At 34.0% G+C, this 14,997-nt stretch overlaps 1 protein-coding gene across 4 annotated transcripts in view; it reads left to right on the top strand.

Moving 5' to 3' along the window:
• TCF12 (transcription factor 12) overlaps positions 1-14,997 on the top strand; it is a 368,763-nt gene that overhangs the window by 167,156 nt on the left and 186,610 nt on the right. For all 4 annotated transcript variants that reach the window (XM_047766266.1, XM_047766268.1, XM_047766267.1 and 1 more), the window contains one exon: positions 8,875-8,977. In XM_047766266.1, coding sequence (XP_047622222.1) covers positions 8,875-8,977 — 103 coding nt within the window. The remainder of the gene's footprint in view (positions 1-8,874; positions 8,978-14,997) is intronic.

Genomic DNA, 14,997 nt, shown 5'->3' with positions numbered 1-14,997 from the left:
GCCTAGGCCAGTGATTGAGCACTCATGTGAACCATTTAGCAAAGGTACATTGTTTCATTATTATGCTTTTAATTTGGGCCTATTATTAAAGATGATTGGCTTTATTCATAGGGGCAGGAAGAAGTACTATAAATGATGTGGCTCATTACAAAATCCCAAAGTATGACCCTACGTATCCTACCAGGATATGCAGTACTACTTTAATCTTAACTATAAACTTTTATGTCTGTGAGTCAGATTCTAAAAATCAGCACTATCCAACACTGTGCCATGGCTCTAAGGGCCCACACAACACTGGGCATCAAGACAAGATAACAGCAACAAACTAAAATATTATCTTACTTTCTTCAGATTTTGCTCTGTTGACACCTGGAGTAATGGATACAGTTTTAAGTACAGAATCGTAAGATTAACTAAGGATCCTAATGAAGATTTAGTTCATTTAACAAATACTTCTCGAACATTTATTATGTCAGAGGACTACCTTTGTACCAAGCCAGACTATTCGTATTTAGTGCAGTATATATAAAATGAGGAAAATTGTTAGTTTGGTTTATTCCTAAACTAACACCCTGACTTTACACATATAAAGGATTTATTTAAAGATCACAAAATTAATTCAAAATGATGTTGTCCTACTTGTTTATTTTTGCTTTTAGTGTTAAACTAAAAAATTATTGCCAAGATCAATGTCGAGCTTACTATCTATACTTTCCTCTAGGAAAAACCATTGTTTGTAGTTAGGTGCTATGTTCAAGTCTTTAACCCATTTTGAGTTAATTTTGTGTTCTTTTAATATTTGGAGCTAATTTTTTTTAAAAAAATTAAGTGTTGTTTTCCTGTGTTCTTACAAACAGCAGTCCTTTTGGTACTGCTTATTTATATAACTTTATAAACTAAAGTAGCAGCATTTTTGTTGGTTTACATTTTTACCCTGGAATTTTTTTATAGAAAATAGTTACAGTATAGATAGGTTCATAATTTTTTAATAAAGTAATTGTTTTACTTCCTTTTGTACCTATAGTAGAAGAATGTTTTCACTTTTTTTTTTTTCTTTCTACGGCTGCACCTGTGGCATAGAGAAGTTCCAGGGCTAGGGGTTGAACTGGAGCTGAAACTGAGGTCTGCACCACAGCCATAGCATCACTGAATCTGAGCACCATCTGCAGCTTATACCATGGTTTGGCTTGCAGCAGTGCCAGAGCCTTAACCCACTGAGCCACAATAGAGACTCATTTTTTCATTTTTTTAATGTATCATGTGTTCATTGGTTTGTGATTTTGATGTGTGCATTGCAAGGGAAGTTAATATTCAAAATTTGTAAGGCGGATGTTAGTTAAATCCCAAAGACATACTCTGCTTGTGAACTTTTATTTAAACATAAAGAGAGTGTAGAATTGCACAGTCTAAAAGATAGAGACCTGAAATACAGAAAAAGTTTGCCAGAACTTAGTCTCTTAGAAGCACCAAAAAGATTTGCTCTTCTTTATTAAACTTAATGTCGAGGAATCATAATTAGCAACAGAAGTCATTTATGTAATATAATGGTACAAAATAGTGGGAAGCTTCCTGCCAGCACTTGATAATTGAGAGTTTCAGTTTGTTTTATAATCTTGGTTACTCTGAGCTTTAGTTTTTTATTGAGACCAGTCTTTGCTACATTTGCCTCATAGTGTTCATTTTATAATTCCTTGTAAGTTGATATGAAATAGGCAGCATTCTTATTAAACCCAGTTCTTCACTTTCTGAGCTTTAGCAAGACACTCAACTTCACTATTGTTTCTTCATCTGTATGGTTCATAAGATGAGTGTGAAGTACATGGTGTCTTAGGGCTCTAAAATCTCATCTATCCCATGAAACACCTAGATTTAGTAATAACAATTTCTACTTTTTCTATTTCAATATACTTTTTCCCATGAGGTCTAAAGATATTTTGATTTCTTAACATAGAGAATGGAGTTGAAACAGATAAAATACAGAAGGCTTTCTGCTTGTAAACTTTTAAAGCTGCAGGCCAGAGCAAGAGAACCACAACTCTGATTGCTTCTAACAGATGATATTAGCAGTTACTTGGATAAATTTGTGAGCATGACTCAACATAGAACTGAACCTGTGTGATCTTTTTAAAGTGATCCTTTGGGATCTCATGCTCAAAAGTATTTTTACGTGCTTTTGCTAATTCATATATCCATCATATATTTTGAGGGTCCTTTCTACCTCTAAATGATTTTGGTTCTTCCTCTCCTCCCACCCATGATAATTCAAGACTTGCTCTTTAGTCTGGGGTTATAGTAGTCTACAAAATTATTTACTAGCATTCATAAATAAAAAATGTTACCTGGAGAGATTATTCATCCTTTCAATAAAAACTCAAGCACTTTCATACATGCAAAGTCCTGCGCTGGTCTCTTTTGGAATAATAAAGAGGAATAAAACGTTGTCGCCTGTGGATCTAGATGACAAAATCCAGATATATTCAGTTAACGTATTGAATGTTAAGTAGCTTTTTCAGATGTAGATCTGATTTATTAACAGCAAGCATTGTTTATTTTTCATTCATTAAATAATACATTTTATTAATCACATACTGCATGACTGTTAATGTACTAGTCACTAGTGATAGAGTAAGAGTGACAGACTCAGTCACTGTTCTCAGTCAATAAACTAGTTGATCACATCAACTCACTTGTCTTTTTCATAGATGCATTTAACTGAGAGACTTTCAAGGATTTATTTAAAATGTGAAACTTGGAGTTCCCATCATAGCTCAGTGGTTAACGAACCCAACTAGCATCCATAAGGATGCAGGTTCAATCCCTGGCCTCCCTCAGTGGATTAAGCATCCGGCGTTGCCCTGAGCTGTGGTGTAGGTCGCAGACATGGCTTGGATCCTGTGTTGCTGTGGCTGTGGCTGTGGTGTAGGCTAGCGGCTATAGCTCTAATTGGACCCCTAGCCTGGGAACCTCCATATGGTGTGGCCCTAGAAAGACAATAAATAAATAAAATGTGAAACTTTAGACATTTATTTTACTAATTTGTCATGGGGTAAATGAAGAAATATAATAAAGATTTTTTTCTCTTTTAAACTTTGTTATTTCTACTTATTTTTATTTCCATTTTACTTTCTTTGAGATGTGACTACTTATTTACATCAGGCTTCATTCAGAGCTTTCTGGTGGCTTATGGCTTTTGGCTGATTCTACTAATTTGACCACTTAGTAGCTATAAGATTTCAGTACGTTGTCTGAAATCTTGTGGCTCTTTGAATACCAAAAATCTCTGGTTACTTATTCATTCCAATTAAATAAGCTAGTGACTCATTTTTTTAATTTTTATTTTTTTGTCTTTTTAGGACTACACTCATGGCATATGGAGGTTCCCAACCTAGGGGTCTAATCAGAACTGTAGCCGCTGTCCTATGCCACAGCAGTGCCAGATCTGAGCTCTGTCTGTGACCTACACCAAAGCTCACAGCAACACTGGATCCTTGACCCGCTGAGCGAGGACAGGGATCGAACCCACAACCTCATGGTTCCTCGTCAGAACTCCTTTTTTTTTTTTTTTTTTGAAGCGAGTGACTTACTAACTTTCATTCTGCTATTATTGGGTGTTCTATGGAAAAACTGATTGAACCTTTATAATTGCTGGTGTGCTGCAACATTTTAAAGATTTAGCAACTGAAACTTCCATCCATCTGTGATTTATTGAGCACCTGCTGTGTATGTGCCAGCCATTGTTCTGAGGATGTAGTTGTGGAAAAAAAGAGACAGATGCCAACCTTTCAGAATTTGTAAGACATAACAATTTCTTACTGAGATGGTAATGGCTAGTACAGATTGTTCATTTACTGTGTCAGGTGCTTTTCTAATTGCTATATATAATAACTCATTTAATCTTCATAGCAACCTGTGAGATGAATGTTAATGATAATAATAATGAGTACTCACATATTATTATTATTATCCCCATTTTACAGATAAGGAAACTGAGGCAGGAAATACTACTTTACTTCAAGTCACACAGCTATTATGTGGCAAAGATAGAATTCAGGTCTGCCAATATGGCTCCAGAAAGTCCACATTTATCCACTATACTGTACCTTGCAATTTTAATAGTAATTATGATGTAATTTAAATGGATAATTAAATAGGTAATTTCAAAGAGTGTCAGAGTTCCTGAATCTAACTAGGAACCATGAGGTTTTGGGTTCGATTCCTGGCCTTGCTCAGTGGGTTAAGGATCCAGCGTTGCTGTGTGCTGTGTTATAGGTCGCAGACAAGGCTCCAGTGCTGTGTTACTGTGGCTGTGGTGTAGGCTGGCAGCTGTAGCTCCAATTAGACACCTAGCCTGGGAACCTCTATATGCCACAGGTGCGGTCCTAAAAAGCAAAAAAAAATAAATAAATAAATAAAAAGTGTGAACAGTAATATGATGGAAATACTTGCTGCTTTGGGAACTCAGAATGAGTTTATCCTGTTAGAGTCAGGGAAAGCTTTTCTTAGAAGTAAGTCTTTACTGAAAGAGCCTTTCCTCCCCATTTCTTTTTAACTATTGAAAATAATTGGAAAGAGTAATTTAAAAGAGAATCAGACAGTGTTTCATTTGAAGAAATAGCAACATAGGTTAGAATATTTTTTGTCTTTTCTCAACTTGGGCAAGTTCTCTGGTGATTATACTGTATTTGTTTAGTGAAATAAATCTTCTAAACTATTTTAAAAATTAGGCAATGAAAAAAGTTGTGCTTTTGAGGAGGCAAATGAGGGGACTAATTATGTAAATAATACTGCATGCTTTTGTTTTGATAGAACTAAAAATTTGATTGATTATGTGTAGTTTAGTTTAAAAATTGTAGTAGCCTTGCTTGATTACTTAGAATCTGTTGTCATAATATGGCAGAGATTAAAGTTTCTAAATTCTGTACCATGAAATGAATATAGAGAAACATACGAAATACACTTTAAATTACGTGTTTCATAATATCAAAACATTTATGAAATGTGTATTTATAGATGGAACTATTTATAAATTGCAATTTAGATTGTAATTTAAAGTATAGAACTAAACAGTTTTTGTGAACTCTGTATGTATTAACTGATTTTATCAGTAAATACTCTTGAATACTTTCCATTTTTATAATTAGGGCAAGAACTATAATTTTTGAGGGTGTATTTGGAAATATTTTTGTGGTTAGTAGCATACTTTGGCTAAAAGGCTACTATAATAAATAAATCTGATAGTATTGCTCTTGTCCTTCGTAATGCAGTTTATCATCTCATGTATGAAAATCTTATTTTTATTAATGGCTATTTTCATTGTAAAACCATTTTACAGAATTCAGGATCTTAATTATGAGCTCCAGGGGGGTAGGTTTGACCCCCTTTTATTAGCATAGTAATGCTCTATCAATTCAAAATGTGCACCATGGTAGTTCTGTATTTAATGATCTCACTGGTTTACTTTCTTTATATTTAGAATTGAAATAGCATTTATTTATCAGTACCATTGACTGATCTACTTGGGTGCCATTTTAACAATTGCTTGGCTTTTGTTCCTTTCTTTTTGCTCCAAACCCTCCCTCAGGGCAGTCACCTTTTGCTCATTTTCTCTTGCCTTTAGATATTCCAGCTAGTCGCTGCATTATTCTGCTTCCTTTTTGCTATTCTGTCAACTCCATCCTGCATTTTATTATGCCCTTCCTTCCTTTTACCTTTCCTACTTAGGGGCATCCATGTTCTTTGCTTAACTATATATGGTAGTTAAGGTTATTTAAACTCTTGGTCAGCCAACCCATTTCCTTCGTTAAGGCTCTGTTTGACATCTATCTTCTACTTAAAACTAAACAGATGACTAAGTACCTATATACATATAGATATTTTGTTATTCTGATTGTTTTACATTTTTTGTTAACTGTGGTTCATTCTCCCTTATCTATACTTACCTGGAAACTCTAGTGTTTTAATACAGTTCTAGTTGGGAGGGAAATGGGGAACCCAGCCATGGTCTTTGTATACATGAGTGTTTCCTTTCTGTATATAAAAAAGATCTTTATTTCCAGATTGTCTAGGTTCTTTCTACTGGAAGTGTGGTACATGGACCAGTAGTGTCACCATCACCTGTTTGTTAGAATGCAGAATCTCAGGCCCCACTCAAGACCTTATGCTTCTTAATCTGTATTTTAACAAGATCTGTAGTCAATTGATATGAACATTGAAGTTTGCAAAGCACTGTTCTAGGTTTTATTCAGTTGGTTGAAACTGTTTACATGTTGACTGATAGGTACCTGTGTACTTTTCTATAATTCATCTTATTTAAATGTTTGTACATTATTTTGTTAACTATTCATCTTGGTTCACCAAAAGTTACATTCTAGATGGTTATCACTACTTCTAATAGGCAGCAATGACAAGAATAATCTCATACAGAAGCCACCTCCAGTTTTAAGTGAGGTTTTGGTATATATTAGATCTAAAACTATCGCAAGCATTTTAAAGTCCAGTTTTATTGTTCTGCCTTCCACCATCAGTTTGCATGTATGGATGAAGAACAATCCCTTTCTTATCTTTTAGGCTGTGGCTTTTCAAAAAAAATTGCACTAAGATGAATGAACCTTTGAGGTGTAAGAAACAAGATTCAAATTTCTATTTAATTTTTATCTGACATGAGCAAAATTTCAACTTAATGAAGTTTGAAATACTGGTTAATGGTATATGTATAATCATGATTTATGAATAAGTAGAGATAGATAAGGGCCCATATTCAAGTCTTGCTTGTTGGTGGTGACCCGGGTTTATACATTCCTCTGTGGTACAATATGACCATCCTAGATTGGGAAATAAAGTTATAGTAAATTCTGTATTATACCCTGCCATATGTGGGTGCACATGGGTAAGGGACAGTACTTACTATTATGTGTGTATGGTTGATAGTAAATATGTTTTCTGAGTACATATTAATGGAGGCTTAGAGATGGATCTTCTCTATGCTAAACTATAATATATGTAATATATGAAGTTAATACACCAGTTGTGTAAAGCTATTTGATACTCTAAAACTTAGATTTATTTATATACTTGTGCTTTAGGAAATAGTTTAAAATTTTATCAGTGTTTTTATAGTTATGTAGGGGAAAAGTTCTTTTATTGTTCTTCAAGAATGAAAACTAGAACATGCAAAATTAATTTTTTATTATTCTTCAACATTCAAATGAAGCGTGAGCAGTGTGGCAGACCTATGTAGACATATTTCTGATTTTTTCTGTCATTTTTTAAATACCATTATTTTTTATCATTTTTTTAGTAATGCTGTTGTTTCATGATGGTAAACAATATTTCAGTCAGTTTTTTGTAGGGTCAATGGGAGGGAGTGGCAAAGTGAAACACTGACATGCATAGGAGATAGTGGGACGTCACTTAGCACTTCAAGAGTGTTAAATTTTTAGCAACAAAAGTAAACTCCAAGGAGTGACCTTAGCTGAGAACAATTCTGTTTTGTACATAGCTCTGCTGAATGTGGCTGTGACAGATAGCACTGTGGTTATGGTTAGTAGAGGACACCCCTTGTAGTCATAACCAAGTTGTAAATGTCACCAAGATTCTTCTTAAATGTCTCTCACATGTGTATCAGTGATTCTAAAGTAGATAAAAATGAAACAAAGATTCATTTGGGAGTTAGCACTCCCAGAAGATTAGTTTTAAAACAGAATAGCAGAAGGAATTGTGACATGCATCTATAAGCAATTGTAATGATTTGGCAGTCACTTAGCCCGCAGTTTTAGCCCTTTGGTTGAACTGACAGCGTGCCTGCAAAGATAGTGAGGCCTGTTTCAGCCCCACTAATGTCTTCTTGAATGTTATCCTGCAGTCTGGGTAATTATAAATGTTCAGTGATTGATGATTTTTATAGTCCCAGGGGATTATGGGTGGTTTCTGTGAGCAAGGGCAGTTTTGTTCTTGTTTTGGCCTATGGTAAGATTTTCTGATCTTTACTAAAATCATACTAAGTTTGCAAAGGAATAGATACCACCTACAGTTTTAATTAACTAGGGTTCAAAGCCTTGTTTAGCAAATATATGAATTTGGAGGTGATGCTGTACTTAGCATGTATAAGAGTCTGAGAACCAGAACAGTTTTTAATCCACAGAGCTTTTGTAACACTTATTTGTAAATATTGGTATCTTTTTTGCTTTTTTGCTTCTAAAAAACATGTTATAAGTTATAAGGATAAATTTAATACCAGTTGTGAAATAATAACATTAATTTTATTGTTTTCATGGAGTTAGCAATTTCATTTTTTAGATTCTTAAGAATTTAAATTATCTTTTAAGTGTTTTCCTTTTTACATGGCTCAGTTTCTATAGGATTATATTTTATTACACTAGTATTAAAAGAAATATAAGCAGGTCTTCTTTTGCTAAATATTTGTTTGCCATTTAGAAAAGGATTCATTTCTAGTATATTGATTTTGGATTATTTTTAATATTTTAAGTAGAACTTGTAACTGCCCAACCTTCTATTGGTAGGGTATGGAGGCAGAGAAAGGAGGATAGAGATGAACATTTTCTTAATTTGCTATAACCCAGAAATATATTTTCTTAGTTTATCCTTAAAAAAAAAAAAAGATTTATAGAACTTTTCTTTTGGATGGAAAAGCCCCATGCTCTCATGAGGCTAATATTCTTTAAAATAGATAAAGAAACTTTTTGACTTTAAAATCTTAAAAGCAGCACTTCTCTTTAGTTTTTCAAGTAATGAATCAGGAACTTGGTTAGGAATGACCATTTATAAATCTATATTAATTAGATGAGTGTCATTATGCTCAATTAGCAGGACTGCCAAATAATCTCTAATACTCTGGTCTTTTTTTTTGTCCTCTAGGGTTTTACAGACAGCCCTCATTACAGTGATCACTTGAATGACAGTCGATTAGGGGCCCATGAAGGCTTGTCCCCAACACCTTTCATGAACTCAAATCTGATGGGTAAGTTGGTAATTCTCTGACAAAGCCTCTTTGGTCGGAGACATTTTTTTATCCCATTGTCCAGGAAGGATGCATAAGTATCTAGAAGAAAGTTCCTGAGTTTCTAGGGGCATCTGGCTTTCTTTGTTCAGCTCACCTTGAGGGTCCTGAAGTGTGGGGTCCTTCTCTTAGAACATTATTGTCATTGCTATCAAAAAAGGAAGCAGGAATGTTTTAAATGTCAGTTTTGGCAGTGTCTTAACATCAAGCATTATATGTTTTCTGCTTTCTGGGCAGAGAAGCATTTCAGAGACATGTGTTTGTAATTTACTATTTGTCTTAACAATTGCATGTATATAGTAATTAAAAATATGGCAGAAGAGTGATTTTACTCTTGTTGGAGTATTTTTTACTCATGTTGGGCAATTTCTTTTGACAGTATTTGGTCAAAACTTAATAGTAAATTTAAATGTTGAAGCATTAGTTTTAAGCACTTGGGTTCATATTGGGACTTTTAAAAGTTTTCTTCTGTAGTACTGAAGTTGTATTTTGAAGGACTTTAGCTACCACCTAAACCTGGTTATTATTTTTAGCAAAACATTTAAGGTTAGCTGTTATCCATATCTTCCTCTACGTTCTGCAAACCAACCCTCACTTCGCTCTCCCTCCCCTTTTTCATATCAAAATTTATAGCTATTTAATCTAAAATGATAATCCCCCAATGTTTCCCCTCCAGTTTGGATGCCACTTATTTTCTGAAAGGATAATTTTAAGTTTTTGCAGTACCTGTTTCAAAAGACTCTGTTTTATGACATTATTTTTCCTTCTTGTTTATGCTCAGGCTGAGCACATTACAAAAGCTTTATTTAATCTGTTTTACTGGTTGTCAGTGGCGTCATGTTAATATGAAAGGTTTGTGTAATTGACATTGATTTCATTACTTACTCTATTTCTTAAGGACGTGACCTATATTATGATCTTAGAATTGTCCTTTTAAGACACAGCCATGCTAATCTAAGTGGATTACTCAAATCCAAAATCCTGGTGGTCTGCAATTTCTTTATAAATGCTTTTGCTTTACACAGTCTTTGTTTATTTCCCTTATCCTCCATAAAGTATTAGGGAGACAGATTTTGATGCTCTAGTGTGGATTTTGCCCAAGGCAGTTATCGCCTGAATCATTGAGTATGATGTAAAAGTAAAAAATCTAATCAGTGATAAAATTTGTGTTTAAAATGGCAATTTGTTTCAACATAAATGTAAATGAAAATCCAGTATTAAGTAGTATTATCATTCCAGGTAAAAATCAGAATTAAATTTAGAACAAATAAATTATCCTTGCATTTGCACAGGGAAAACTTTCCAATCTATTTTTTAAATTTTCTGTTGAGCTTACCTTCACAGTAAAGTAGATGTGACACTCCAGATAATTTCCTTCTGTAGTATAACTTTTCTCCAAGTACCATTTCATTTATAGCAAATGTGATAGAGCAAACTGTAGTCAGTGTTTTTGTAATTTCAGACTGAACTAAGCTTTCTTATTAATTAGGGCTATAACTCTTAGTTGTGAAGAAATCAGAAGTTATCCTTTATGTATTTATGTACTTACCTTTATTCTTAGCTCACAGAGATGACTCTTAAGTTCAGTAGATTGCATCAGTAGTACAGCTTTGAGCCAGGGTTACTATTAAAATTGTGGGGATAAGTGTGGGAAATAAATGAATTCTAGGAAGTATGCGTGTCAGCCATTTGTTCTGAGCAGCTGTTGACTAAAAATATATATGTAATTCAGTTTGAGGTAACATTTTCTTAGTTGGAGCAATTATAAGCATGTGCTTTGTTAGTTTCTTCAGTTTGCAGATAATTATTAGAATGATTTCATTAGTCATCCATACCCTGTGTATAAAATCATAAAATCAGCATCTAAACTCAGTCTTAAAAAATAAAACTCAGATTTATAAACAGATTGATCCCTTCACAGTACAAGTGAGAAAAACCTGCGTGTATCTGAACTACATTGTACAGTTAATTAGCTACAGCTATACATTTTCATTGTAAGTTTTAACTACCTAATCTTAAAAATGTTAATTTACCTATAAAAAAAGGAGAAAATGCCCCTGAAAAGATTAGGCAGATATGTTCATAAGGATTTCAGTGGTCTTGGCAATATCTAATTTACTACACTTTCTTACTATATTTTCAGTAAAAATGATCAAATGAGATATCTAACAATTGAGTCTAAGCAATCTGCATGACAGTAGCTTTTGGAAATGAATGTCCTTTAAATTGTGGAGCAGCTCCATATAGCAACAAGAAATCCCACATGATGTGAGTTGAAGTAACTGAACTTTTAGATACCCCCGAATGTGGGTTTATAGCACTCAGTATAAATTATAGTGGATAGATTAACGTTTTTAGCCATTTAATAATTTAGGGGAGTTTTTAGGCTAAAAGTTTGCATTGTTAAAGCACAACTGAGACATGTAGGCAGTATTAGAAGCTTTTGAACTGTTGATACCTAATAGTCATAATAGGTAAAAACTTCAAAGTGATGCTGTGAATGATGAGTGCTCAGCAACAGTAAAGCTAACTAGGAAGCAGTACCATATTTTATCATTGCTGTCAACATGTAAAAACACCATTTAAGGGGGGTGGAATTGTATGTCTCTGGAATGTTGTTATTTTTCGTATTATGTTCAGTCGTAAGCACAATTTGCCTGAAGAAATAGTGGATTGTAAAGTGCCACTGTCTTTCATGATGAAGCTCTCAAACACTTTAATGAGTTTGTACATTGCAAAAAAATGAGAAATTTTGTCTAACAAGGGTTGATAATGATTCAATAATGAACAAGTTCCAGCAGAAACATGTACTTCTGTATTCATTTGGGTATTTTGAAGTGTTCTGCACAGGAAGTAAAGCTATTATGTTGAATCAGTTAGTATTTCTTTTTAATGAATTCCAGAATTATCCTTTTGATTTGTCAATAAGGAAAAGAGGGCTTTTCTTATGTTTCAAGTGAAATGAGTACATCCTTTTTGGCACATCACTAAGTAATTAGCGTCAAACAGTTCTGTTCTCTTTTAGTAAAACTGCAGAGCTTTGATAATAGCAGTGAATTGCAGTAGTATCACCAAGTAGTCTTGTTTACTTCTAGCCTCTTCCAGCTTTGGTGCATTTCTCCACCCTTGGGCCCTTTGTTAATTTCAATAATATTTACTTTCCTTTACGTTTGTTGATTAGTTGTGTTTTTGCTGATGGTAGGACCAATTTATTAATTGGACATAGAAACAAATTATTTCGTAGAATTGCCTACCTTCAATTCCTGAGTTACTGTGGAGAAAACTACTTAGGTATCTGTCCCTCCATATCTAGCAAAGCTTTACTTATTTCAGGATGTGTGTGCATGTTTTGTCAAAGGGAAACTTAAGATAGTACCTTCAATTTTCCTTTTTTCTTAGACCTTCATTTGTATTCTTTTCTGGGACCTGTTTTGCCTCTAGAGCTGTTTTGTTCATGTTTTATCTTGTAAAAACTAGAAGCAACTAGAGATGGTATAGGAAAAAATACAAGGCTGAGAGTTGAAATCTAAATTTTAATCCAGATCCTGAAACATAATCTTTACCTTTCAGATAAGGTACTGCTAGGTAATCTCTCTCTCTCTTTTTTTTTTTTTTTTGTAATGCTAAGTAATCTCAAAGGTCTTCTGCAGCTCTATAATTTTATAATTCTATAATCTCATGTATCTAATATCTTTTATTCAGTGCTGGAAAAGGCTGCAACTAGAATTATAATTGGTGTTTTGCAAATGATAAAACTGAGGCACAGGTAAATTGTGTTTTTTCTTGAGGGTCACAGAGTCAGTAAATGGCAAAACTGAATTTAGGACCCATGTCTTGTTACTCACCCATGTCTTGTTACTCAAAGTTAAGTGTTCTTTCCATTAGGCACATGAGGCATATAAGGTACTTGCTCTTTCTGTCTAATGGTTACAGGGTTGTACTAGCTGAGCATTTTCCTAAACTATGGCTACTCTTCTTGATAGATGACCATGAAAATAAGTTCCATGGTGACATAACTTTGGAAAGCATTGTATATCTTGTGCCCTCCCTTAGGGATTCAGATGATGCTTTGGAATATTAAAGACTGTGGGAAATGGGGGGGGGGGTTACTTAAGTTTTTTAGCCCATTGCATTCCAGATTCAGAGATTGCACAGAAATCTTTTGGTAGAAAACAAACAAACAAATAAGGCAACATTAGCCTCTGGGGAACTAGTTTTCCATGGAGCATACCCTGGGACATGCTTTTATATTGTGATAAGGGAAAAATAAAAAATAATACATGAAAGTTCTTTGAAATGAGAATAGCACAGGGTTAATAATACTGTTGCATGTATTTTTATAACTCATTTTAGGTATCTTAGCTAATTTAATAGGTTGGGTCCAGTTGTTCAACCTCTGTTTTATCAGTACTTGGCTTATAAACAAACCAGTTATCCTTCCATTGCTATTGGAATCTATTTGCACAGCCCTACCCTTCTTCTCTACTTCAGAGTTTAAAAGGCTCCTCTGTTAATAGCTATTACATTTTATTTTCATTTCATTGTGGATTAAATAGGTTTCTTTGGGCTTATCTGGGAATTTAAAACCAAGAACACTTTTTTCCTATATATTTAGTATCTCAAATAACCAAATTTCAAAGAGAATTCTTTTGTGTACTTGATCCTGTCTACACTATACTTTATGATTACTCCAGAAGTCTCCTAGGATTACAAAAAAAAAAAAAAAAAAAAAGTAGAATCAGCATTTTTGGAGTATCAAAGCATTATAGAAGTCTGCCCCAAAAGATTGCTAACTTTGATGTACAAAAATTCCTTCATTGGAGAGAGAATGAAAATGATTATAAGTGTGCTTAGAGGAAACAATATGGCATAATATCTGGTTTGACAGTATTTTCATAAAGATAGGACCTTCATACTTTCCCAATGTTTTGTTAACCCCAAGTTCATTAATCTGCATTCTGTCATCTTTGAATGCTTATAAATACAAAATGTTGGGACTGGGAAAAGCTGGAGGGAACCAGACTTAGTTTTGAAGAAATCAAAACTATGGAAAATGAAATGAGTAGTTAATTAGGAAACATGGATCCAACCCTCTTGATTCTAACTTAGCTCACAGCCCACTTCTGCTACACTGCTTTTTTTTTTTCTTTTTACCTCTTGTGTTCAACCATTTGTTCATTTATTCCTTTACTACATGATAACTTTTATATCTTTTTCTTCCTCTTGCTACTGCTTAGACTCTTCATTAACCAGTGTGAAGTATTGAGTACCTGTTCCTTTCTCCTTCATGTGTACTGATCCATGTTGCCCTGTATGAAAATTCTGTATGGCAGAATATAAAAGTGAATAAAATTTGGTCTGTCGTTATCAGTGTTGTTACATTAGTGTGGTTGGGGCAGTAATTTCAGTAATTATTTTACATGATAGCATGTGAGCAATACAAAGAAATTCTTACAGAAATTCAAAAGAGATTAAGATAAGGCACAGGCAGAGTAATCAGGAAAAGTTTTATTGTGGAAAAGCATTTAATCCAGTATATGGCAAGTGATAGAAGTTAACTTAAAACTTTATGTTCAACAAAAAGAGGTATTTATTGACTTAGATATCCCAAATGGCTAGGAGTAGGTTGATTTTAGGCATGGTGGATCCAAGTGTTCAGTCACTGTCATCTGATCCTCCTCTTACACCTCAAAAATGTTGAGAGAATGATATAAAACTGGAGAGGCAAATTTGGCACAGAGCTTTTAAAAATGGGGAAGGGTACTTGTCTCTTGCTGTATATTTCTAGGTCCTTCACTCCAGTTTTTCCACTGTTTTACATTGTCCCTTCTGGCTACCATATTACAGGTTACTTTATTCCTTTCCTTAGTGGTTTGGGATGTTTTCTTTCAACAGAGATAGGCATTTTACTTGTAATACTTGTTCCTGGCAGGATCATTTTTTTCCATGCCCCTACCTACCCTACATCCTCAGCCTGAAAA

The sequence above is a fragment of the Phacochoerus africanus genome, chromosome 2, assembly GCF_016906955.1.
Source record: "Phacochoerus africanus isolate WHEZ1 chromosome 2, ROS_Pafr_v1, whole genome shotgun sequence".
NCBI classification, from domain to species: Eukaryota; Metazoa; Chordata; class Mammalia; order Artiodactyla; family Suidae; genus Phacochoerus; species Phacochoerus africanus.
The sequence above is the reverse complement of the archived record's forward strand: the minus strand, read 5'-3'. Positions and strand labels throughout refer to the sequence as shown.